Source organism: Jatropha curcas, chromosome 11 (assembly GCF_041381405.1).
Source record: "Jatropha curcas cultivar XTBG-Jc1 chromosome 11, XTBG_Jcur_1.0, whole genome shotgun sequence".
Lineage (NCBI taxonomy): Eukaryota > Viridiplantae > Streptophyta > Magnoliopsida > Malpighiales > Euphorbiaceae > Jatropha > Jatropha curcas.
The window spans coordinates 5,702,799-5,726,919 of record NC_143161.1 but is presented as its reverse complement, the minus strand read 5'-3'; the positions used below and the strand labels follow the sequence as shown (position 1 = coordinate 5,726,919).

Below are 24,121 nucleotides of genomic sequence, written 5' to 3'. Positions count from 1 at the left end.
TGTGAGTAGTTAAATTAATTAATTAATTAATTATATGCTACCCAACTGCCAATATGGTATGGACTAATTAATATTAAAAGTCAAACCAAAAAAATTTGAAAAATGGCAGCCATGAATCTCAATTTATTGAAGAACAATTTTAAAAAGTTATCTCGAAATTGAATTCACCTGATATAATAATACTGTGGTCGAGAGAACTCGAATTTCTTACATTTTATATAAGTGATAAAATCAACTAGACCACTGCTTCCTTGATAAAAAATTATTGACTTTATAATATATAATTTATATTTTAATGATTTCATATATTTTATAATCTTATTTAAATAGAAATTCAATATTTTAATATAATTAAACTTTTTTGTAAGATTTTTAAAAATGTAATTCTTGATCCACCACAAGACAAATAATGGATGGTATTAGGCTTTTGTTATTGTTTTTGCAACTACAAATATCACCGATTCTCTAAATATATAATTAGTGGAGTACTAAGACAATTAGATAAGAAAACATTCTATTTAAAAATTAATATTTAATTAAAATTTTAAAATGGAAAATGAAGTAAAAAAATAATCCAGTAAAAAAAAAAGTAAAAAAAAAAATCCTAAGATTGATGTATTGTTGTATTCCAATTATGTTGAAGTATTAATTTTTATTCTAGGTGAAGTACATAAATTAATTCTTAAGCTTTGCTATTTTAATTTTATCACTTTTTATTTTATATTGGCCAATCGAATATTTAATTTATAAAATTACATTCATTCAATCATTAAATGTAAACTCATTTTATTAGACATTTTAATTGATAAAATTAAATGAATTAAATACTTATAAGATGATTTAAAAATATGCAAATTATTATTTTAAAAGTTTTGTTAATCATCTTAAGAAAATGTTATGCTAATCATATATTAAAATTAAAAATCCTACAAACTATTTTTTTGTTAATAAATAAAAAATTAAAATAATACTAAAATTCACAATTAGAGGCACAATCGATTACTTTTTTTTAAATTAGGGGTATTATAAAATAAAATAATAAAATTCAGGGTGCGATTCATGTATTTGGCCATTTATTAAAGATTAATAGTAAGTATACGTTATATTCAAGTACGTTAGTGCTTTCCAAAACTCAAAAATATAAAATAAATAAATAAATATAATAAATGAAAACCCATTGATGACTTGTCCTTTAAGCCTTTTCCTTTTCATAGCCTTTTCAGTATTTATTTTTGGTTTTTTTAGCAATATCAAGAGAAAGAAAATTTCCATAAAAAAAAAAGTAAAATAAAATTATTATCCAAGGTTGACGGAGAGAGAGAGTGAGTGAAAGGAGACGGACAAAATAGGATCCAAGAGAGGCGCGAGAACTGTCTCACCATGAAAACCAAAACAGAAACAGAAAATTCTAAGAAAAAAAAAGGGAACAGAGAAAACAATGGCAAAAACACCAGCTAAAACAGCTACCTACAGAGACCTTAACATGCCTTCATTCCCTTTCACGTACAAAATGAAACCCTAATCTGCCATTTCCTTCTTCATCCTACACTGAAACCTCCTATTTTGCCCTTTTTATGATTTATATATAACTTTTTGGCTGATACATTGTCATTTCAATTCAATTCAATTCAATTCTCTAGTTTTGATTTTTCTTTCTAGATTTGTCAATGGAGTCTCTGGTGGAGCTCTGCGACCTCGTGGCGCAAAAACCGACGCAATTCAAGGAAAAATTGACGTGGATTTGCAATCGATGTCCTCCATCGGAGGTTTTCCAAGCCGATTCCCCTAGGGTTTCGCGGTCACAGCTCAATGCGGTCCTTGTTTTGGCTCGATTCCTCTCTAAGTGCACTGAATACGTTGATAATAGGCCTGAAGATATCGTCCTTGATTTTTTTCGCGCGATTCCGTTGTCGTTTCAGCAATCATTTTGGCCCCAGTCACTCGGTATCGACTCGATCTCTTTATTCTTTGTCGATTTTATGGCATATATAACCAAAGCGGCTGAGTTGTCCGTGGATTTCTCCGAGGAGATTGCTGCTTATGCTGGGGACGTGATTATGGCTGCGATAAATAACAATGCTAGTGATAATTCAGCTATTTCGAAGGCTTTCCTGCTGGCTTTAACGCATAATTTCCCGCCAATTGAACAGTACGATGCGGAGAAACTGGTGACGTGCCTACTCGATCAGTTGAATTCCTCCGGCCAGGTTTCGGCTTCTACTAGTGAACAAATTGGTATAAGCTCCGAAACGTCGTCGTCTCAGTGCTCGCCAATGAACAACGTAAACCATAGGAATTCTAACCACAGTCCCGCGAATGATACGAGCCACGTCTCGGGATCGTCCGGCGCCAGTGTGGTGTCGTCAATGTCTGTGGCGATAAATGGAGGCAGCGTAGCGTGGAAGAGTGGTTTTGATTCTATGGCAATGGGTCTTGGGTTCAATGATGGAGGCGGAGGTTTGTTTAGGCAACAAGTGGCTTCCTTTGAAGAGGAGTCTGTGGAGGCATTAGAGAAGCAGGTGATTGCATTTAAGTTAATTGCACATGTTCTGGATCGTGTGAAGATTGATAATGATCTTTTGAAGAGCCTGAGGACAATTGCTAAGAAGCAGTTACATTCTCTGTCTGCATTTCTAAAGGTAATTGTCAATATTTTTCGTATGCGAACTGTTACCGTCATTTGTAGTGAGTAGGTAGCCTTACTGCATTTTACTGGAAGACCAAAAAATATAGTAACTTGAGCAAAAGGGCCACAAAGAGAAATTAGGTTAGGAAAACTAAGAAGTAGAGGCAGATAAAGAATCATCCACGGGAACAGGTTAATCATTAATTATTGAATTTAATTTATATGCTGTCACAGGTGTAAACATTTTAGTGCATTTAATCAGAATGACTAAACATTGAACTTCTTAGTGCATTTGATCTGAATGACTAAAAATTGAACTTCTTGAGGAAAGACTTTAGAAGGGGTAGTGGTTATAACTTGAATATATTGGTGCGTGTCTCTAGAAAAATAATTTTTTGGGTTCGTTTTGTCTGGTTGTGTATGAGTGTTACTTAGTGCAGTAGAGAAATTAACTAAGTAAATTTCCTGAATTTAGTGAGTGATTAAGAAAGTTATCTGGGCAGATACGGAAGCGGGATTGGACTGAGCAGGGGCAACCTTTAAAAGCTAGAGTGAATGCAAAACTGTCTGTTTATCAGGCGGCAGCAAAGATGAAATTTAAAACTATTGCATCTATTGATGCGGATGGGAAAACCTCCAAGAGATTGGTGCTTGAGACTCTTGCACTAATGATAGATGCTGCAGAAGCGTGTTTGATCTCTGTGTGGCGAAAGTTGAGAATTTGCGAAGAGCTGTTCAGTTCCCTCCTCACTGGCACTGCACATATTGCTGTCACTAAAGGAGGTCAGCCATTGCGTGTTCTGTTGATTCGCCTCAAGCCTCTTGTGCTGACTGCATGTACACAGGTATCCTTTTTTTAACCATGTAGCTTAGACATTCAGTTCAGTGGATTTGGTGTTTATTGCTGTATATCCTAATTTTGACAGGCTGATACATTGGGGGACAGCCAGGGAGCTATGTTTGAGACTGTCATGAAGACTAGTTGTCAGATAATAGAATCTGGGTGGACCAAAGACCGGTCTCCTGTTGACACATTTATCATGGGATTAGCCACAAGCATACGTGAACGAAATGACTATGATGAACAGGTTGGTTTATGCTATGGGAACCCAAATTCCAGTGCATAGATTCATATGATTTACCTGAATTTTCAATTGAGAAAATGCATTGAGTCGTTTATCAATTTAATGAATTGGCATGGTGGATTCCTACGTATATGTTAATGTAAAGATTTCAAAATTTTTGTTGAAAGAAGTCTCTGTAACTTTCTTCATATATTTTGTAACTTTTCCCAGCATTATGCTCACTGTTTATGAGAAGATCTTCTATCTGTGCTTATCGTATGGTTTGTGTTCAATGATTAATAATATCAAGTATATTTACACTGTAATTTAATCAGCAGGGTTTTAAAAGCTTCCTCTCTGCACTAATTTATGCATAGTTAGTATTCCTTTTTTCTGTTAATTAATTTTTATGGTTGAGTTCCATTTTATGATTACAAGTCATTCTATTTTCAGGCTGACAAGGAAAAGCAGGGAGTTCCAGCTGTGCAACTTAATGTTATACGCTTACTAGCTGATCTGACTGTTGCTGTTAACAAGTCTGAAGTAGTAGACATGATACTCCCTCTTTTTATTGAAAGCTTAGAAGAGGGTGACGCTTCATGTCCTGGTTTATTGCGACTCCGAGTACGAATCTTTGTCTTCAGAGAATGTGTTTGCTGAATAAGGCTTTTATGTCATTATATCTCATTACCTTAATTTTCTTTTCAACATTTATCATCCCAAGTGGCAATATTCTATCATGCTTCTTTAATTTGGTGGCATGGTTTAGTGACTATCCCCCTTACACGTTGCAGCTTCTTGATGCTGTATCTCGCATAGCAAGTTTAGGTTTTGAGAAGTCCTATCGTGAGACTGTTGTTCTGATGACAAGAAGTTACTTGTGTAAATTATCTGGTGTAGGAGCTGCTGAAAGCAAAACATTGGCACCGGAAGCCACAACAGAACGTGTTGAGGTATTTAATTCTGTGACCATGTTAAGCATGAAGCTATTGCTTGATTGATTATCTTATCAAATGGTTGCTCACTTTTTCAATCACATTCTAGACTCTCCCTGCAGGATTTCTTTTGATTGCTAATGGCCTTACAAATATGAGATTGCGTTCAGACTATCGTCATCGTTTGCTATCTTTGTGCTCAGATGTAGGCCTGGCTGCTGAATCCAAAAGTGGAAGGTATAGAGCTGTCCCATTATGCAGTCTTGGTGTTATGTGTTTAGAACAACCATTTTTATTTTCATCCCTTCATTGTGTGTCTGATTCAGAGATATTATATATGATAATCCAATTGTACAGGAGTGGAGCAGATTTTCTGGGGCCTCTTCTTCCTGCTGTTGCTGAAATATGTTCTGATTTTGATCCTACTGTAGATGTGGAGCCTTCTCTTTTGAAATTATTCCGAAATTTATGGTTCTACATTGCCCTTTTTGGTTTAGCACCTCCTATACAGAAAAATCAACAACCAGCAAAGTCAGTTTCAACTACCTTGAACAGTGTGGGAAGCGTGGGTTCAATTGCACTTCAAGCAGTGAGTGGACCGTACATGTGGAATGCAGAGTGGTCTTCTGCCGTTCAATGTATTGCTCAAGGGACTCCTCCTCTTGTAAGTTTGTGAATATTCTTCCATAATTCTTGTTTATTGTCTCATAAAAGTATTATTTTCTCCCCCTCGTATGATGATGACTTCCGTTTCTTTTTCTAGATAAATTGTTTAATTCTGAAGTTGCAATAGTATATACATACATCCACACCGCACAAATGAATATGTCAAATTTCTTTTGGTACACTGTCTTTGAGAATATGCTCTACGTCTCATGCTGAGTATCATTTTAATTTGCCAATTGCTTCCACAATTCACTGTTCTTTGATCAATATGTCTGCATTTCATATCATAACTGATATGCTAGAATACACTTTATTTCTTGTATTCTTAATATTGTTTTACTCATCTATGAAAATTTTTAAGCATTCAAGTAAAAGTAGCATTTCCAGAACATGCTTTGCAATCATATTTCTGATTATTTTTTTATGCCAAGTCTTCGCCTGTTTGAAAGCAATTTATTAGGGAAATAAGTTGGGTTAAACAGGCACTAAGCAGATGGGTAACATCAGAGGAGTTGAAAACAGCAAAATAAGATCCAACCAAAACCTGAAAGGCTTGTGTGATTCTAAGTTTATTTAGAGATAGCTCTTGAGTTGAGCATGACTCATTCCTCTTCCATGCTGAGAAATTTAGTTCCGCCTTCTTCTCAGCTTTTTTGTTATATTTATTTGATTTTTCATACAACTGAACTTGATCTGTTAAATCCTAGGATATTCCAGAGCTTTACTGTACTGATGTCTTTTTGTTCTGTCACTCTCAAGGAAATGAATGCAGCGTGGCTGTTAAAATCTTCATATAAACTCTCACCTCTGCCCGGACTCTGCTTGGACTATCTAGTCTAGTCAGTTCAGCTTAAGGCGGTCTTATAATAGTTCCCGTGAATGCCAATGCTACTACATGCAACAGAGGCTATTGGTCTATCTGATTTCCCTCTTCTTCCCTCAAATTCATCCTGCAAGTTTTATTAGGGCCCCTGAAACCCTGCCATGGCAACTTAGAAATCAGATCGGTGCACCATTATATGGTAGATTTCACGTAGAAAGTCTAGAATATAAGCTGTGGAAAAAGATCAAACTGATTCATGTATTAACTGAATTTATGGGCTTCAGGCCCCTTTGATGATGCGGTTTAGTGTGACACTGAATTGGCGTTGGACATTCAGAATTAAATATTCTTGTAGATTTGAAGTAAACTGTCATTTTGCTGTTGAAAATGGAGTGTACTTGAATTGATACCATGCTCCAAAATGTTTTTCTTTCTATGACATGAAATTTTCATTTAATTATCGTGTTAAATTAGGCTCATAAGTTACTAAATTGAATGTAATTAGGTGAGTGTGATATTTTTTCAATTTGCATTGTCAACCTTGGAAGATTGCTTTTTTACTTTTGTACCTAAAATAAATTTCTATTTATCTGTAGTTATTGGAGTGAACTAACGCCTACCTAAATTTTTCTTATGTGACAACTTTACTGCAGGTTGTCAGCTCTGTCAAATGGCTTGAAGATGAATTGGAACTAAATGCCCTTCACAACCCTGAAAGCCGTCGCGGTAGTGGCAATGAGAAAGCGGCTGTTACCCATAGAGCTGCTCTTTCAGCTGCTTTGGGAGGGCGAGTTGAAATTGCAGCAATGAGCACGATTTCAGGTTAGACAATATTATTATGTAAACGTTTAATCTTTTCTTTTTCCTTTTTCTTTTCTCTCTTAGGATTTCTTGTTCTCCTCTTTGCAATTTTGGACTTTAGTCTTAGTAAAACCTTCTGTCATCTGAAGGAAATGTGTGTGTATATATATATATATATATATATATTATTTATTTATTTTTTCAACGGTTGTGAGTTGAGTCTTCTTTGCTTTTGCCGTCTGAAAAATCATTTTTAGTCCTTTTTTCGTCTGGAGTCATCCCTCATAAATGGTTGTGATCTCCACCGTATTTGGCGATTGAAGGATGCTTCTTGGTTTTCATTTATGTTTTACAGGTGTGAAGGCAACTTATCTTCTTGCTGTTGCTTTTTTGGAGATAATACGTTTCAGCAGTAATGGTGGCATCCTCAATGGTGGTAGTGGTTTGACTGCTGCTAGAAGTGCCTTCAGTTGTGTTTTTGAGTACCTAAAAACTCCAAACCTTATGCCTGCTGTCTTCCAATGTTTAACGGCAATTGTCCACAGGGCATTTGAAGCAGCAGTACATTGGCTGGTATTAAGCTACTCATTCTCTCTCCCCTATAATTTTTCTTCACATGCAGTGTCCATTGAGTTGTATGTCATAGATCTTGGTCAGAAGTAGCAAGTCTTTTATATAGCATATTTAATTATCCTCTCCTTAAAATGTAAAATAAATTAACTTCACCTGATTGGGATTGTATTTGATTAGATTCTTGTTTGTTTCTTTTTTTCCCCAATTCTACTTTTGCGTCCCACTTTTTTTTGGTGGGAATTGAGTTCTGAATGTGGTACAGAGATTTGACTTCTCCTCTTCTCCTCCCCCACCTTCCTACTTTTTTCTTTTTGTTTTTAAACAATTGAGTTGTAATTCTTGTATCTTTCTCTGCATGCTTGTGTGCATGAATGTTGTATGCGCAAGACCTTGACCATGTTTTTTAGGGTGCCTAAATTTTTAGGTGTTTCTAAAATGTCTGTAGAAAGGCGGCCTATGTTTTGCTTCATAATTTTCACGAACTATTATGTGGCATTGTCTACTACAATGCTAGAAATCTCTGATTGCTTAATGCAAAGGCATATATTTCTGAGCTACTCATGGTATAGCTGAGAACCCTTGGATGCTTACCTCAACAATAGGTTGCTACTGATGTTGGTAAATGACAATGTATCCTTCTGAATTGTCTTATTATTATACATTTTTCATTGTGTTACTTCTCATGTAATAACTCTAGTGGTGATTCTTTCCCTTGTTCTATGATGCTTGCATCTCCTTCTGATTTTATGTTCAATTAATGTTATTTACTCTCCGCATGCTACAATTAATGATTCCAAGATTGGTTGCAGATGATTGGAATGCAATTTAACTGATTTAATTTCCTGCACAATTTAATAAGTACTTAGATAATAATACTGTGGAAATGCAGTGTGCTTTTCCTTGCTGTATGATGGTTTTCTCTCCCTTCTCGTTTTTGCTATCTAAACTTCATTCATGTGGCGATTTGAGTTCAGGAAGATCAAAAAAGTTACACAGGCAATGAAACTGAGAGCAGAGAATCAACTCTTTTTGCCCATACCTGTTTTCTCATTAAAAGTATGTCGCAGAGAGAGGAACACATCCGGGATATTGCTGTTAATTTGTTGACTCAGCTTAGAGATAAGTTTGCTCAGGTAGAATCTTTCTGATAATATCATTGATCATTCATTGATTTGTTTCTATTATTTTTGAGTGATATATTGCTTAGTCTATTTGGAATAAGTGGAAAATCCATCTATGCAGGTCTTGTGGAATTCATCTTGCTTTGACTCCCTGCTATTTTCAGTTAATAACGACTCATCTTCTACTGTTGTTAACGATCCTGCTTGGGCAGTGACAGTTCGTTCTTTATACCAAAGAATTTTGAGAGAATGGATCAGCATATCACTTTCATATGCCCCATGCACTAGCCAGGGTCTACTTCAGGTTGATTTGATAATCCATTAATTATTGGATGCCAGAATAATTTGATATGTGCATTCTATTTTGGTACAAATCAGTGAATAGTTCAGCAGTTCTGCTTATCCTATTTGAGTAATTTTAACATTTTCATCAATGCATTGAGAACGAGAGATGCTCTCTCCCTCATTTCAGGCATATTCAGCTTGTATTTTTCTTTTATATGCAATGAAGTCTTGTACTAGTCAAAAGGGCCAAAGAGCTGCAAAATGGAGTCATTTTATTGAAATGGAAAGTTATCTTTTGGTCATAATTGCAATTAATGATTATCAATCAATAACTTGTTTTCTGGATTGTAAGTCTTTGGATGATGAATAGTTCATGGTTGGTATTATTTAAAAAATTATCCCAAAGAGTGATTTTATATTTGTTTAATATTTTGATGTAGTATATGCAAAAAATAATTTCATAAGCATTTATGAAAATGTCGAATTAGATTTCCCCTCTGTGTTTTATTGATATACTTTCTTTGTTCTGTAAGCCACTTTGTGACTTAGGTTAGCCCTTTTTTTGGTTGCTGACTAGAATGGTGGTGCATTTCGTTGTAAAACATTTTAGAGTATCCCCTACAATATCTTAGATTTCATTTATAAATTGCTGAAATTTTGAAGTCTATGACACTTATGTTGTTACAGCTCTTTGGTTGTATGATGATTTTGGAGGGAAAATCTGATTTGTGTTTTCTGTTGTAAGCTTGCTGTCCCAGTAAGCATGTCAGTGGGGTTAGGTAGCAGGTATGGGCTTTAGTATTGAGTGTTTAAGTGAACAAAGTATGATTAGTTATGAGTTAAGCTAAGCATGCTTAAGGTGTAGCAGTAGGCTACTTTTACATTTTCTACCACGTAATTAGATCTACGTAAACACTAAGGAAATCAATGAAATTATAGTGTAAAAGGTTCAGTTACAGAACCTTTGTTTTTTGTACATTTGTTGTGTTAGTATTATCTCTACCCTTCCATTTCTCAACATGAACCAGGTGACTCCTTTAGCATTTCAATTCTCAATTAAAACTTGTAGTTTGCAGCTTAAACAAGAAAGCGGTTGGTGGTAAAAAAGAGGCGAAAGTCCTTTTGGAATTGTGCCTATTTTTCAGTGGAAGTGTTTGGAAGGAGAGGAATACCTGCATCTTTGAGGAACAGTTTGTCTTTAATATGTTGTGAGACAAATTGATTTTATTGTTTTGTTTCGATGTTTCTTCTTGAGGGGCTTCACCAGGAATGTAAATGCCCTTCTGACATTTTTTCATCCTTTCTGATTGATTTACTTTTGGGGTTGTTTTTGAGTGTGGAATAATAACCAGGGTTTGGGGTGAAAGTAAGTGAAGAATGAGTGATAAATTTTCAACCGTTTACACCAAACCCAATGTTACCAATAAAATGAACCATCATTGTTGTTGGAGAACCTTAACCCACCATTATCACTCATGCTTAAACAAGTAAACAAAGTTGAAATATTTCTGGTTTTTATATTTATGCTTTAACCTGGTAAAAAACATATTTATCTATTAGCAGTTTAACAGTTAATCTTCAATTTTGATAACAACCTGATAAACTTTAAAAAATAATCTTATACGTATGGAAATTAACATTGCATCTTATTTCCATTTATGCAGCATCCTTAATTCCTCCTTGATGTTTATGATTTTCTTGCTTATATAATTTAAAATTGACATCGATTCTTCTAGTATTCCTTGTTGTTATCTTTATCTTGATAGATTTGGCTTTTCTTTTCTGGTGGTTCCACATACTATAGGAAAAGCTCTGCAAAGCAAACACATGGCAGAGAGCACAACCGACAACTGATGTGGTTTCTCTTTTAACTGAGATACGAATTGGGACTGGTAAAAATGATTGGACTGGCATACGAACAGCTAATATTCCTGCAGTCATGGCTGCAGCAGCTGCTGCATCAGGAGCAAACTTGAAATTGACAGAAGCCTTCAATTTGGAGGTACTCAGTACTGGTATAGTCAGTGCAACAGTTAAGTGCAATCATGCTGGAGAAATTGCTGGGATGAGAAGGTTATATAGCAGTATTGGTGGATTTCAACCTGGTAACCCACAACCAGGTTTTGGAGGTGGTCTTCAGAGATTAATATCTGGAGCATTTTCTCAACCTCCACAGGAGGATGATTCATTTAATGGGATATTACTTAACAAGTTTGTGCATCTTCTTCAACAATTTGTCAGCACTGCAGAGAAAGGCGGCGAAGTGGACAAATCACAATTTCGTGATACTTGTTCTCAGGCAACTGCATTACTTCTCTCAAATCTGGTAAAAATATTCTCATGTTCTACTAGCTAATGTGTAAGTTTTTCAGAGAGAATTTTTTTTCCATGTTTTTTCTTTTTGACCAGGTTTCTGATTCAAAATCTAACATAGAGGGCTTTGCTCAACTTCTACGTCTTCTTTGTTGGTGTCCGGCATATATTTCTACACAAGATGCAATGGAGACTGGTGTTTTTGTTTGGACATGGTTGGTTTCAGCTGCACCCCAATTGGGGTCTCTTGTTCTTGCTGAGCTTGTTGATGCTTGGTTATGGACAATCGACACGAAACGAGGCCTCTTTGCATCTGAAGTGAAGTATTCTGGACCTGCTGCAAAATTGAGGCCTCACCTTTCTCCTGGGGAACCAGAACAGCTACCTGAAATTGATCCTGTTGGACAAATAATGGCACATAGATTATGGCTCGGATTTTTTATTGATCGCTTTGAGGTCAGTAATTAATGAATTTCTCATACTGTCTCTTTTCCCAACTGCATTCTCTTTTTTCATTTGTGTTACTTTGTTGGTATATATTAGAATGCATTCGTGGGGCAGGATCATGCACCTTGAATTTCATTCTTCTGTCAATTGCATCAAATAGGATTAGATATTGCAATTTTAGTAAGCAATTGAGATGGAAAGGGAATTCGTGAATTGCAGTCTATCTGGTAAGTTTCAGTATGTGTCTTATGTCTGGACTTTGTAATTCAAGCAATGCTGAATTTCTCTCTTTATCCTTCAAAGAAGACAAATAATTGTTTGTTAAGCTGAACTGGGACCTTAGCTTCTCACATCTATAACCATCTTTATTCCATAAAGATTGGCCAAAATATGCCCCAATGCTGTCATATATATGGAATGAGTAAATGAAATTACAAACTTATCTAAAATTCTAGATAAAAAATAGGGACAAATCTTGAATATGAAGTGTTGAATAAAGAAGCCTGTAGAATGTCTAGCTCTTTTGAAGTTATTTTTGTGGAGGTCATAAAAGTATTGTGTATTTGAGATTCAGGGTGCTCTTTTTCTTTCCTCACTCAGGATTGCAGGAACTCTATATGGTTAACAGAGTCAGAAAAGTTCATTTGGTGGAATGTCTACCAGCCCAAAATAAAAGAATGTGTCGCGGTTGAAACTGATGAATAGGAAGAAGAGAATGTGGGGTTGTCAAACTGGGTTGATTTTTTAGCATTCAACTCTTTTGACTGATATGAACTCTGAGGTTGTTGTTGCAGAAACATAATATGGGAATTGCATTGGTTATTTGACTGACTGCTGCCCTTTTCCTAGATATAATGGGATGTCATTGACAGGGGTGCATCACCATCTGGTTATGATTTAAAATTTTCTTGAGAGTTTGCTCTTGGATGAAATATACTCTTGAGGTGCATGTAAATTCAGTAATTGTTTGGAATGCCTAAAGAGTTTGTTTACTTGCTTTATTGTGTCGTTTGATGGATCTTTACCAAGGTTTTTGTCGATAATTGGACTGTTGATTTTTTGGACTCATAATATGCATTGCATGATGTGCTTTTGTTACAGACAAATTTATTGGTTGCATTGATTTGTAGATCTTAGTAACTTCATAAGAACATATGCATGTGATTGTGCATGTGCATGTGTGATCTGATTCACTAAATAAATGCGGTTTCTCATATGTGCTGGTTTTGGCTACAAAGGTTGTTCATCACAATAATATCGAGCAACTCCTGCTCCTTGGCCGAATGTTACAAGGGACCACAAGATCATCATGGAACTTTTCACGCCATCCTGCAGCCACTGGCACCTTTTTTACTTGCATGCTCCTTGGGCTCAAGTTTTGCTCGTGTCAGTTCCAAGGGAATTTGCAGGGTTTCAAATCAGGCCTTCAACTACTGCAAGACCGGATTTATAGGTGATCTCTATTGACTGTAAATTTCTCCATATTTTTACTGTATAGTTTCTTGAATGAATTTTTTCTTATCATATTTATGCTGCTGGCAAGTGAAAGAATAAAGTTTTACATATGCTAAATGAATAGACAATTAGAAAATAGAAAAATATAAAAGGGCAAAAAAAAAAAAAAAAAAAAAAAAAAAAGATGACCTTGAGTATGAGTTGTTGGAGGGAGAGATTTTGAACTGTGTAGCATGATTGCCTGTAATATTTGTTCTAAGCTTCAATGGCACCTATCTAATGCTGACTAAGGTTACAAGACCTGGATAATCTTCATTTTATGAAGGTTTACATGACTGCATATTGTTTTCTTATTTTTGTTGTCCTATATAAATGTTGTGTGTGGGTGTATTGGGGTGGAGGACTATATGCATGGTATTTTATCTACATTAAAATAGCAGATAAGAGTTTGTTATGGTAAAAAAGGCCCCTCTTCCTTCAAAGCTTCCCGCTTCTCTTCTTCCCAAACAGAGGAGAGGAAAAGAAGAGGGTAGGGTTGGGGGGGGGGGGGTGCATAGCCAAATGTTGTTAAATGACAGTGTATTTGAGAAGTTGGCACTACTGATTTTCAAACTTGGATGTGACCTAAGGTGCTAACTGTAGATTATTCTTTTGCAAAACACATCAATGATGAGGGTGGGTGCAGCTTGTATTATATAGGATGATAATCTTCATTTTGTCAATCATAGGCCTTGGAGAAGAGCTTGTAGTTCTGCTACTGATGGAGGAGGAGACAATACGACGTACCTTCATAGTTCTGAAAGTCAACTGCAATGCCCAATGTTACTATCAATATTAGTTCTGTGTTCTATATTTCCTTTCTGTTAGGTGCAGGCTATGCAACTTGTAATATACTTAAAATGGTGATCCTCATTTATAAAATGCTTTTTTTTTCTTCTGCGGTGGTGGGGTGGGGAGGTGTAGGGTGAAGATTATTTTAGCCAGCGACCATGCTTTACTCATTTATTGGTTGGTGCTACTTGTTGCTTTTCTTTAACTGTTCCCAATGGAAGGGGCAACGGGGGTTTGAATTCCCACCAACTCTGTGGGTAGACACCCAACTGGTGTAATGAAGCATGCTTAATATAGTTAGAAAACAATGATTCTAGCTTTAAAGTCGAAATTTATTGACTACAGAATGTGTGAAGAAAATCCCTAGTCAAAGCTCATATTGTTGAATCCTTTAGTGTAGCTTTTTTGCATTTGAAAATTGAACGTTGTCTTTTGTGCGTGTTTCAGGACCTGTTTGGGCTGGTTTGCTTCTGAGCCTGAATGGTATGACATAAATAATATGAATTTTGCACAAAGTGAGGCTCAGTCTGTTTCTATATTTGTTCACTATCTCTCCAATGAGCGATCAGATGCTCACTCTGATGCAAAAGGACGGGGGCAAGAAAATGGAAGTTCTTTGGCTGATGTGGTAAGTTAATGATTTTCACAGCATATAATTTAGCTATAAATGAGTTTGATAATTGATTCTGCTAATTTATAATCCTGGTATAACTAAGCCCGTCCTGAAATTTTTCTAACCAGTAATTGTATTTACTAATGGAAAATGTATTATTTCATTATATATCACCAAACAGGAAAACTCTCCACGCTTATCTGAAGATGTCCTTATTTTCATTTGAACAGTTATGGTTGTCTTGTGGAAGTCATCAGTTGCTGCTTTGCATATCGTAAAACAATAAAAATAGATAACATTTAGTGACATCTGAACTGGTTTGGTGGAGAAAAAAAAAAAATTACAGTATGGGCAGGGGACATAGTTTCTATTGTTGTATGCAGTTTTCTTGTTGCAATGCAATGCACTGATACAATTAAGTAATTTTGCAGAATGATCAATTTCATCCTGTCTGGGGCCAAATGGAGAACTATATTACGGGAAAAGAGAAGCGGAAACAGCTGCTTTTGATGTTATGTCAACATGAGGCTGATAGGCTTGAAGTTTGGGCACAACCAACTAACACAAAGTAAATTTTAACCACACTATGGCATAAATTCCTAGTGTTTTGTGCTTAGATTTTGAATATGTTACTCGATGTGTCTTTGGGTGTTTTCTGTATTTCTCTTTTTGTGACTAAAAAATATTGCATTGAGAGGGGTGGGGGGTTTGCAGTCACATTAGAAAAGATATCTTGAAACACATGCTGTTAGTTTTTATAGATCTTGAAGACCTTTGCATTCCCGTCAATTTTCAGGGAAAATATGTCTCGGCCTAAAATCAGCTCAGAGAAATGGATAGAATATGCTAGGACTGCTTTCTTAGTGGATCCTCGGATTGCCTTAGCCTTAGCCGCAAGGTTCCCCGCGAATGCTTCTTTGAAGGCTGAATTAACTCATCTTGTTCAGGTACGTAGCAATATCTTTGCAACATGAATAAAATAGATAAAATTTCCCAAATTGTTTATCTTACCTTCTCTTAACCACATCACTTTCGTGTTATGGTATCAATCATGAATCTTCTGCCCTTTATCTGGCAGTCATGCACCCTTTTTGCTACATTTGCAGAACAATTATTTTTCTTTATCTAACCTTTCTCTCACATGTCAATAATGGTTATGAAATCTCTATTTGCACAAGCTAATTGAGTAAGTCTCTTACTCTTTCGCACAAGATGTTCGAGTCCTGTTTTTTGCTACTAATTTCTAGATAATTCTACTTTAATGTTTAAGATAAGAAGGGTATTCTGCAGCTGTGCGAAAAATTTGAAAAGGATTGATTTTAATCCTTTATAGATGTTGGCCCCTTAAGCTCTATATATTCTATTCATTTCTTCATACCATGTTGTTTGATTCACCATCTTCATTTTTTCATTGCAGTCACATATTCTGGAAATACGCTGCATACCTGAAGCATTGCCATATTTTGTTACCCCCAAGGCTGTTGATGAAAATTCAGCACTTTTGCAACAACTGCCACACTGGGCTGCTTGTTCAATTACACAAGCTCTTGAGTTCCTCACTCCCGCATATAAAGGTCATCCACGTGTCATGGCATATGTTCTCAGGGTTTTGGAATCCTACCCTCCAGAGAAAGTGACCTTCTTCATGCCACAGCTAGTCCAGTCATTGAGATATGATGAAGAGGTGCCTTATTTAATAAAAATGCTAATGTTTTTTTGCTCATCATACTTTTTGCATCAAAGCTGTTATCTGTTGAGTTGAAAATCAATACATTGGTTCAGGCTTGGTATGATCAATCCAAATCTTACACAAATTCTAGAGGGGTTCAGTGAGGTTTTGAACTGCTGAACCTAACTTGAACCTTACCTTTATGATATGCCAAATCGAAAGAAAGATGATACAAATGGGGAGGCAGGTTCATTATTTAATCTATTTTTAATCGCTTTTTATATTTTACCATCCCAAATCAATCTTAATGTGATTAGGTTAGTTCGACATCAGTAGTTTAGTATTGGCACAAGTGTAGAGACTCAGATGAATTTGGTATTTGATCCTTAGGCTTCAAGTTTTTGGCTTAACTTGATTCAACTTGCCAGAATGCTGATTGGAATTTGGAATCATATCATTGTTTATGCTACATGCCATTGCAAAATTATGTGTATCTTAATGCATTGAATTTGGCCAAAATGATTTTGCAGAAGTTAGTTGAAGGATATTTGCTCAGAGCAGCTCAAAGAAGTGACATATTTGCCCATATTCTGATATGGCATCTACAGGTGTGAAACATTCATATAATTATGCAGTGCTTTTAGCATGTTCTTTCTTTCTAATGTTATGAGTAAATCCATGTTTTTCCCATTTTGGCTATTTGTTTCTATAAGTTGTGGGTTTATGAATTTCAGGGTGAGCAATGCGAACCAGAACCGGGAAAAGAAGCTACCACCGGAAAGGTACGTCTTTGTGGTCATTTTATTTGTCAATGCTATTTGTACATTGAAAAAGAAACCTAAAACATCATTCTGTAATTGGAAACATTCTTGTAATTTTTCTGGTGTGCATATTTTGGGTTGTTGAATGATCATTTGTTTCTTTTTTAGAGGAAATGAATGATGACTCATTTTCAACATGAAGGTTGAAACACATTCCCTTCAATATAAGCAATAGTTAGCAGATGAACCTCCTTTTTAATTGCAAAGTGTGTTGTGATTGGCCTAAAACCTTTTTTATTATTTTTTTTTTTGAAACTAAAACCAAAGTTAGTGATCAATTGTTGCTCATTTTTGAGCATGAAAAGTTACAATGAGTCTTCACTTTCCATAAATAAGGTATTGATCAGTAGTACACGTAAGTAAAAGAAATTCCTTTTGCAAATTGATCCGAGCTGTTAGAGGTTCTGCTAAAATGGAATATTTCATCAGTTATGCATTAAAATTTATTTTCAAGTAACTCGTGTCAGTCCTGAAAGAAAAGGTTAACAATAAACTAGTCCCCGAGATAATTAAACAGACTTGAACTTTAGCACATTTTACAATTATATATGGTTATTTTAATTTTATGAATTTTAATTAAAAAAATATTTTCTTTTTATTTAAGCAAATTATTTTTCTATATGAAAAAGATTATGAAATTGATAGTTCGATAGTTCTGGCCATCTCAATTTGGCCAGAACAATGAATTCCTTGAATCATGTTACTGACTCAGTGCTTCCCTCTCATATTTTGTCATTAAAGAACAATTAAGTTTATGCAGAGTCTTATATCAATATATTTTGATTTTTTTTTTCAACTCTTTGTAAAATGTTATGACTTAGCAGCATCCTTGTGTTATCAATTATATGTGAATTGGAAACACTATGTTACGTGCACATGGATTGGAGGGTGATAGAGCTGAAAAATATATAAATATAACACACTCAAAAACAATACAATTACATGCCATATTCTACAGTTAAAATTTGCAATCTGAATTGTGTTACTGCTTACCTATTTGCGACTAGATATCATGACTTAAACATTGTGTTGCAATGTATGTCTGTGGCTCTGTGCATATGTGTATCTTATGTATCTATCTGTAGATTGGTAGATCATTATCTGTCAAATGCTATTCAATGCCCAATAACCAAACATATACTTACTGTTATTTCAGAATAGTTCCTTTCAAGCGCTGTTACCAATTGTTCGACAACATATTATTGATGGTTTCGCTGGAAAGGCCCTTGACATATTTCAAAGGGAATTTGACTTCTTTGACAAAGTCACATCTATTTCTGGTGTTCTCTATCCAATTCCTAAGGAAGAACGTCGAGCTGGTATTCGGAGGTATACTTGAGTTAATGCTTTAAATCTTCTTGTTTATATTTTGTATCTTGCTGTTGATGTTTCTATGAACTTGCCACGACAGGGAGTTGGAAAAAATCGAAGTGCAGGGAGAGGACCTTTATTTACCAACTGCTCCTAACAAGCTTGTCAGGGGTATACAGGTGGACAGTGGAATACCGTTACAGTCAGCAGCAAAAGTTCCTATAATGATTACATTTAATGTGGTTGACCGGGAGACGCCAAATGAAATAAAACCTCAAGCTTGCATTTTCAAGGTACGGTTGTGAACCTTTTAATGTGTAAACTTTGGATTAGTCAGAAAGTCTCTGGTTTTAAGATGCCCGTGCAATAATTAAATGTATAAACTTAAGAAACTAAGTTTACCCACAAATTAGACTTTCAAATAACTGATATTTTGAAATTAATACATATATATACATGTATATGCCTTTTTGCAAAAACCAACTTTGTTCAACTTTGTTCCGCATCCAATTAAGTTTGATATTATGTTTGCTAATATTGGGATTCAACATAGGAATTAAGTCTGGATTTATTATGCCCAATTAAAAACTAAGCAAATATCACATTTAAAATATACCAAAAAATTAAACATTATTTAATACGTAGCCTAATGTTCTTTAGGGGGAAGGGGGGAAACAACTGAGAAAAACAGTAGCAGTTTGCCACATATCTAGCTTCTCACCCTCACTGGAAGCATATAGCAAACTTCAAAACTCACGACTGCACTTAAAGCACAAAACATGCACAGCTCACATATGCATTATCTACTTTTCTGCCTTGATAGACATCTTCTTCACACCCATTTAATGAATAGTAAGGATTTACACAAAGTTGGGATAAATATATTACAAAAGCTATAAGTCCAGACTCCAGACCAAAAGCAAAAGGAGGTTGTGCGCCTTCTTTTAACAAGCAGCAGGGACTGTGCTTTCAGGTTCAAGAGATATACAGGCAATTTAAGTTGGAATAGAGTGCATACAATTATGTTGATGGTGAAATTTACTTGTCATTTTCAGAAAATAGTTCGACTTGTAATGAGGTGTAAGTTTTGATTTTTTAGTGTAAATACAAATTTTTTTTTATATGAATTTGAAAATTGCAAAATAGGATTGATTCTACATAAGTTAAACTAGATGGTTGGTCCAATCAGGATATATGATATTTCTCAGTGATCTCTTTTGGCCCGAGTGGGGTCTTCATTTGACTAGTATTTGATAATGATACACAATCTCAATTCTTATTCCAAATTCTCATTGTCCTCATTTTAGTTGGTAGATTTAAGTCCAAATATAGTCGGATCCTATCTTTGCAAGTGAAATATTATTATATAGCAATGAAATTTTTGGATTTAATACTTATAATTGGTAATTCTAGTTTCCATTAAAGGTATCAATTACAGATGGTCTTGTTGAAACATTCTCTTATGGTACATTTATGCACATGATGGGTATGGTTGAGCACGAATGAGCATTCAGTGGGTCAAACGAATTTGATACCAACTGAACTGAACTATTATACACCTGATAACAAAATCGAAACGTTCCAGATCAGTATCAACTATATATATTTGTAAGAACATAATTACAATGATATATTGCTAAAAAAATATGTTAATAATGATAATTGATTATTTTGGTTATCATTTTTTAGGTGTCTAAACTGATAATTTGGGAACTGAATTTTCTGTTACTGCAATAACTGTATTTCCTTTATTGAAATAAGCCAATTTGTTGGTTTGGTTTAGTTGTTTGATCATAACCAAATAATGCGCACGACTAATTTTGGGTTTCTGATTTGGAAACTTCATTGAAGTTTCTAAACTGTGCTACAAAATCTCAATAAAACAGATAAAATGCTGATTTTTAAAGAGATGTTTGTCATAGTTTGTAAATTAAATTTTCTGGCTTTAAAATTTTTATTTTCCAAATTGAGTTGTATTCTCACAAGTGTTTTTTCTTTTTTAAGGTCGGTGATGATTGTCGGCAAGATGTTCTTGCTCTTCAAGTGATATCATTACTTAGAGACATATTTCAAGCAGTGGGACTTAATCTCTATTTGTTTCCTTATGGAGTTCTTCCAACTGGTCCGGAGAGAGGTATTATTGAGGTGAGCTCTGATTTTCCATCATCATTAAACTGAAATGTGTGCTTGTGTCGAGGGCATTGCTATATTGGATATGGATCCATATAGTACATACATGGAATTGAGGTGATTACTAGTGTGATATGCCATTTGTGTGTGAATTGAGGTGATTTTCTTTTCAAGCCATGTCAGTAAATGTAACATGGCTATTTAAACTTTAAAGTGCAAGTTCCATTCCGGGATGATTGTATATAATTCAAGTTTCATATCTTTTCGTTCTTTTTGGTTCATAAGTTTGATATCTCTAAACATCAGTTTATCATAAAGTTCCTGATTATAGATTATATTAGACTAGTGCCTGAAATTAATAACTGGAGTGCTCTCAAACATTTTTTTTTTTTGTGATTTGTATTAGAATGTTTTAGATATTTTTCTTTTATTATGGAAGAGTCTCGCTGTAACTTTATTCCTGTTTGAAAATGTTATACACTTAGTAGTGTTTGGCAAATTAAGAATACCGATGATAGAGAAGTTTGTGGTGATTCTGATATAGCATGCATGCGCATTTTGCATGTATATTATCACTGCCATGGATAGTATTGTGTTAGATTAACAGATAGCAGTTCTTGTGAACTACAATCTACCATTAGGCTTTGCGCTTGAGTTCTTCGCAGTGTGGGAAGTTCTGGAGAATTCTGGGCTTGCCCATGATCCATGAGGTGCTTTCTGTTTTGAATTTTCTTGAAATTAATTGAACTTCTTGCCTAATTTATAACAAGCTTATGTTCAAAGAAACAAAAAGATCCAAATATATCTTACATAATGGGGGATAAAAATAAAATGCCATATATTCTTGACCTTTCATCTCCCCATGTATCTGAGAATGATATCTTTTAGTTCAAAATGAATCACCTGCAAAATTCTGCATGCTATCTTTCTTAGTATCTATTCTTGAATCATACAGGTGGTTCCTAACTCGCGAAGCAGAAGTCAAATGGGTGAAACAACAGATGGTGGTTTATTTGAGATTTTTCAACAGGATTTTGGGCCTGTAGGCTCTCCTAGTTTTGAAACTGCACGTGAAAACTTTATCGTTAGCAGTGCAGGTTATGCAGTAGCCAGTCTTTTGCTTCAGCCGAAGGACAGACATAATGGGAATCTTCTTTTTGATAGGTATGAGATCTTTTATCCCCTTGTTTCCCTTGATTTTACAATATCTTCAACTATTTTTTCTTTAAAAACATGCTAGCTATGGGGTTTTGAGGAAAAAAGAAAAATGTAAAGAAAAAAAATAAGTATTTGACTCTTAACATAAATGTCAATGCAGTGATGGGAGGCTAGTTCATATTGATTTTGGTTTCATTTTTGAAATATCACCTGGTGGAAATATGAGATTCGAAAGCGCACACTTCAAGCTGAGCCATGAGATGACCCAACTATTAGATCCTTCTGGTGTTATGAAGAGTGAAACCTGGAACCAATTTGTAAGGTAAAATACGCTCTGCATTTTTATTATTGTGTATGCATTTATCGGTCAATATTTTTCGAAGCTGAGTTCTTGATTCTCTTCTTATGATCCGCAGCTTGTGCGTCAAGGGTTACCTTGCAGCCCGTCGTTACATGGATGGGATAATCAACACCGTGATGTTGATGTTAGACAGCGGATTACCATGCTTCAGTAGGGGTGATCCAATCGGAAATCTACGCAAGAGATTTCATCCTGAGATGAGCGAGCGTGAAGCTGCCAATTTCATGATCCGCGTGTGCACAGACGCCTACAACAAGTGGACAACTGCCGGCTATGACTTGATACAATATCTGCAGCAAGGCATTGAGAAGTAGAACCAATATCATAGAGCTTCTAACATTAAATGTACATGATTGCTTGTAATTTTTGTATTAATTTTCTTTTGTCAGTCTTACAGCTATAATTCTTTTCAAGGGATTTCCACCTTAGAAAAAGAAAAAAGCTTTCAGGTAAAAGATCTGTAAAAAAAAAAAAAAAAAAACGGCGCTTTGTTTGTAAACTAGTGGTGGGATTCCCATTGGGGTTTGTAAAATTACAGTTTTTTTTTTTAAATTTTATTCCCCCTTTTTTATTAATGAAAATTCACTGCTTCTTGGAAGAACAATCACACGTCACATGTTACTGTCTGGCTCTTTTGGATTTGTTAATGAAAATTCTCTCTCTGCGTTTGGCTCTCTTGAACTAAAGAGAACATGAACTTTTTTTTCTCTATTTTTATAGGCTAACTGTGGAGTTGGCTCATTTTTTGTGGAAGAATTTACTGTATATCAAACACTCCGACAACGACAAGGATATGAATTCTGGGACGAGGGTATTGATGATCTAGTGCAATTCTTTTTATATTTATTGTAACTTGTACATGCGGATTTATACAAATCGGAGTTTAACTTTCATTTTTTGAATATATTGAAAACAGGAGATTGTATATACACATTAATTTAAAATAAAAAAGGAAATTATCTCTATAGAGTATGGGCACTTCCTATTCACTTGAAGTTCTTGATTCATCTGTGTTTTCCACTAACATTAATGTGTTCTAAAATCCAATTATATTTTGTATCATTACCAACAATCAATTAAATAGTATTTTGATCAATTATGGTAATAATAATATTTGTTTTTTTTTAAAAAAATTTAAGTGAAATATAGAATGAATAATTCTAGTGATAAATAATGCTCAATTTCCTCCCAAAATCTAATGAAAAATTAAATTTTATAATGATTTTTAAAAGAAGCTCTAATTAGAAGATTAAGCAATAATCAATTAAAAATTCGTAATTGAAAAATTTTTATTAAAATTGATCCAAAAGTTCAATTTAAAATATATTATTTATTGCAATCAAATTTAAGGGCAACTGCCCGATATTTCTATTTCTATGCTTAAAGCTTGGTTTCATCATATTCTGGTCGGTGGCTGTTAATAGGTGAGATGATAGATACGTTATGCCTAATCACACGAGTACCCACTCTTAAAGTTCTCTAGTGGATTCATTACAATTAGCAATTTGGGGGTCCCTTATTTCTGGAGATTTGATCAAACAAGGATGAGTTATAATCGAGTTGTCAGATTCTCAGACACATTATTTAATTATGCATGGACCATAGCTCCTGGATTCAAGACAAGACTCACATGCTTGCTCTCTCTCCCCATCTCCTTCATATTTCCATTTCTCTTCTCTTTTCTTTTTTCCATTTAAACATCAAGTAAGAACTATGTCAAGTGGATTCTGATCTAATAACTTAAATTATGTCTTATCCATTTTTATCCATGATTCTCATATTTCATTTGTGTTCTATTACACTGTTTATAGTCATTAGCCAGCTTTCTATTTTGCTATGTGTCTACCATGTGGAATTAAGGATACAAATGGCAAACAACTACATCAAGATTTAATTACATTATTTTTTAAAAAAAAAATATTTGAAAGAAAACAAAAAAGAAATATTGTAAGGTCCTTTTAGGAGTCGATTTACAAGTAATTTTACTAGTCGGATTCAACCCAATATTGGACCACTTCTTCCAAATTGCAACAAACTAAGTAGGCCATTGGCCAACCTCATGCATACAATAAACCAAATTCTTTGGTCATACATACAAGAAAAGAAAAAAAAAAAAAA

At 34.8% G+C, this 24,121-nt stretch overlaps 1 protein-coding gene across 1 annotated transcript; it reads left to right on the top strand.

The window, feature by feature from the left end:
* The first annotated feature begins 1,318 nt into the window (after window positions 1-1,318).
* Window positions 1,319-22,607, top strand: LOC105632031 (Phosphatidylinositol 3- and 4-kinase family protein). The gene is made up of 26 exons (XM_089716109.1): window positions 1,319-2,639; window positions 3,130-3,471; window positions 3,553-3,714; window positions 4,144-4,314; window positions 4,485-4,643; window positions 4,735-4,862; window positions 4,983-5,289; window positions 6,768-6,936; window positions 7,271-7,488; window positions 8,463-8,621; window positions 8,731-8,913; window positions 10,699-11,220; window positions 11,304-11,663; window positions 12,893-13,107; window positions 14,388-14,568; window positions 14,985-15,121; window positions 15,350-15,500; window positions 15,971-16,237; window positions 16,753-16,830; window positions 16,957-17,004; window positions 18,200-18,372; window positions 18,455-18,647; window positions 20,359-20,499; window positions 21,440-21,648; window positions 21,803-21,964; window positions 22,059-22,607. Exons 1-26 carry the CDS (start codon window positions 1,668-1,670, stop codon window positions 22,315-22,317), a joined length of 6,066 nt encoding a protein of 2,021 aa, XP_089572235.1. The 5' UTR covers window positions 1,319-1,667; the 3' UTR covers window positions 22,318-22,607.
* Window positions 22,608-24,121: the final 1,514 nt, after the last annotated feature.

Coding starts and splice junctions, on each gene's coding strand:
- LOC105632031 (XM_089716109.1), top strand. CDS start 1,668: ATGGAGTCTCTGGTGGAGCTCTGCGACCTCGTGGCGCAAAAACCGACG. Junction 8,622..8,730: donor TTAGAGATAAGTTTGCTCAG/GTAGAATCTTTC, acceptor CCATCTATGCAG/GTCTTGTGGAATTCATCTTG. Junction 14,569..14,984: donor GAAGTTCTTTGGCTGATGTG/GTAAGTTAATGA, acceptor GTAATTTTGCAG/AATGATCAATTTCATCCTGT.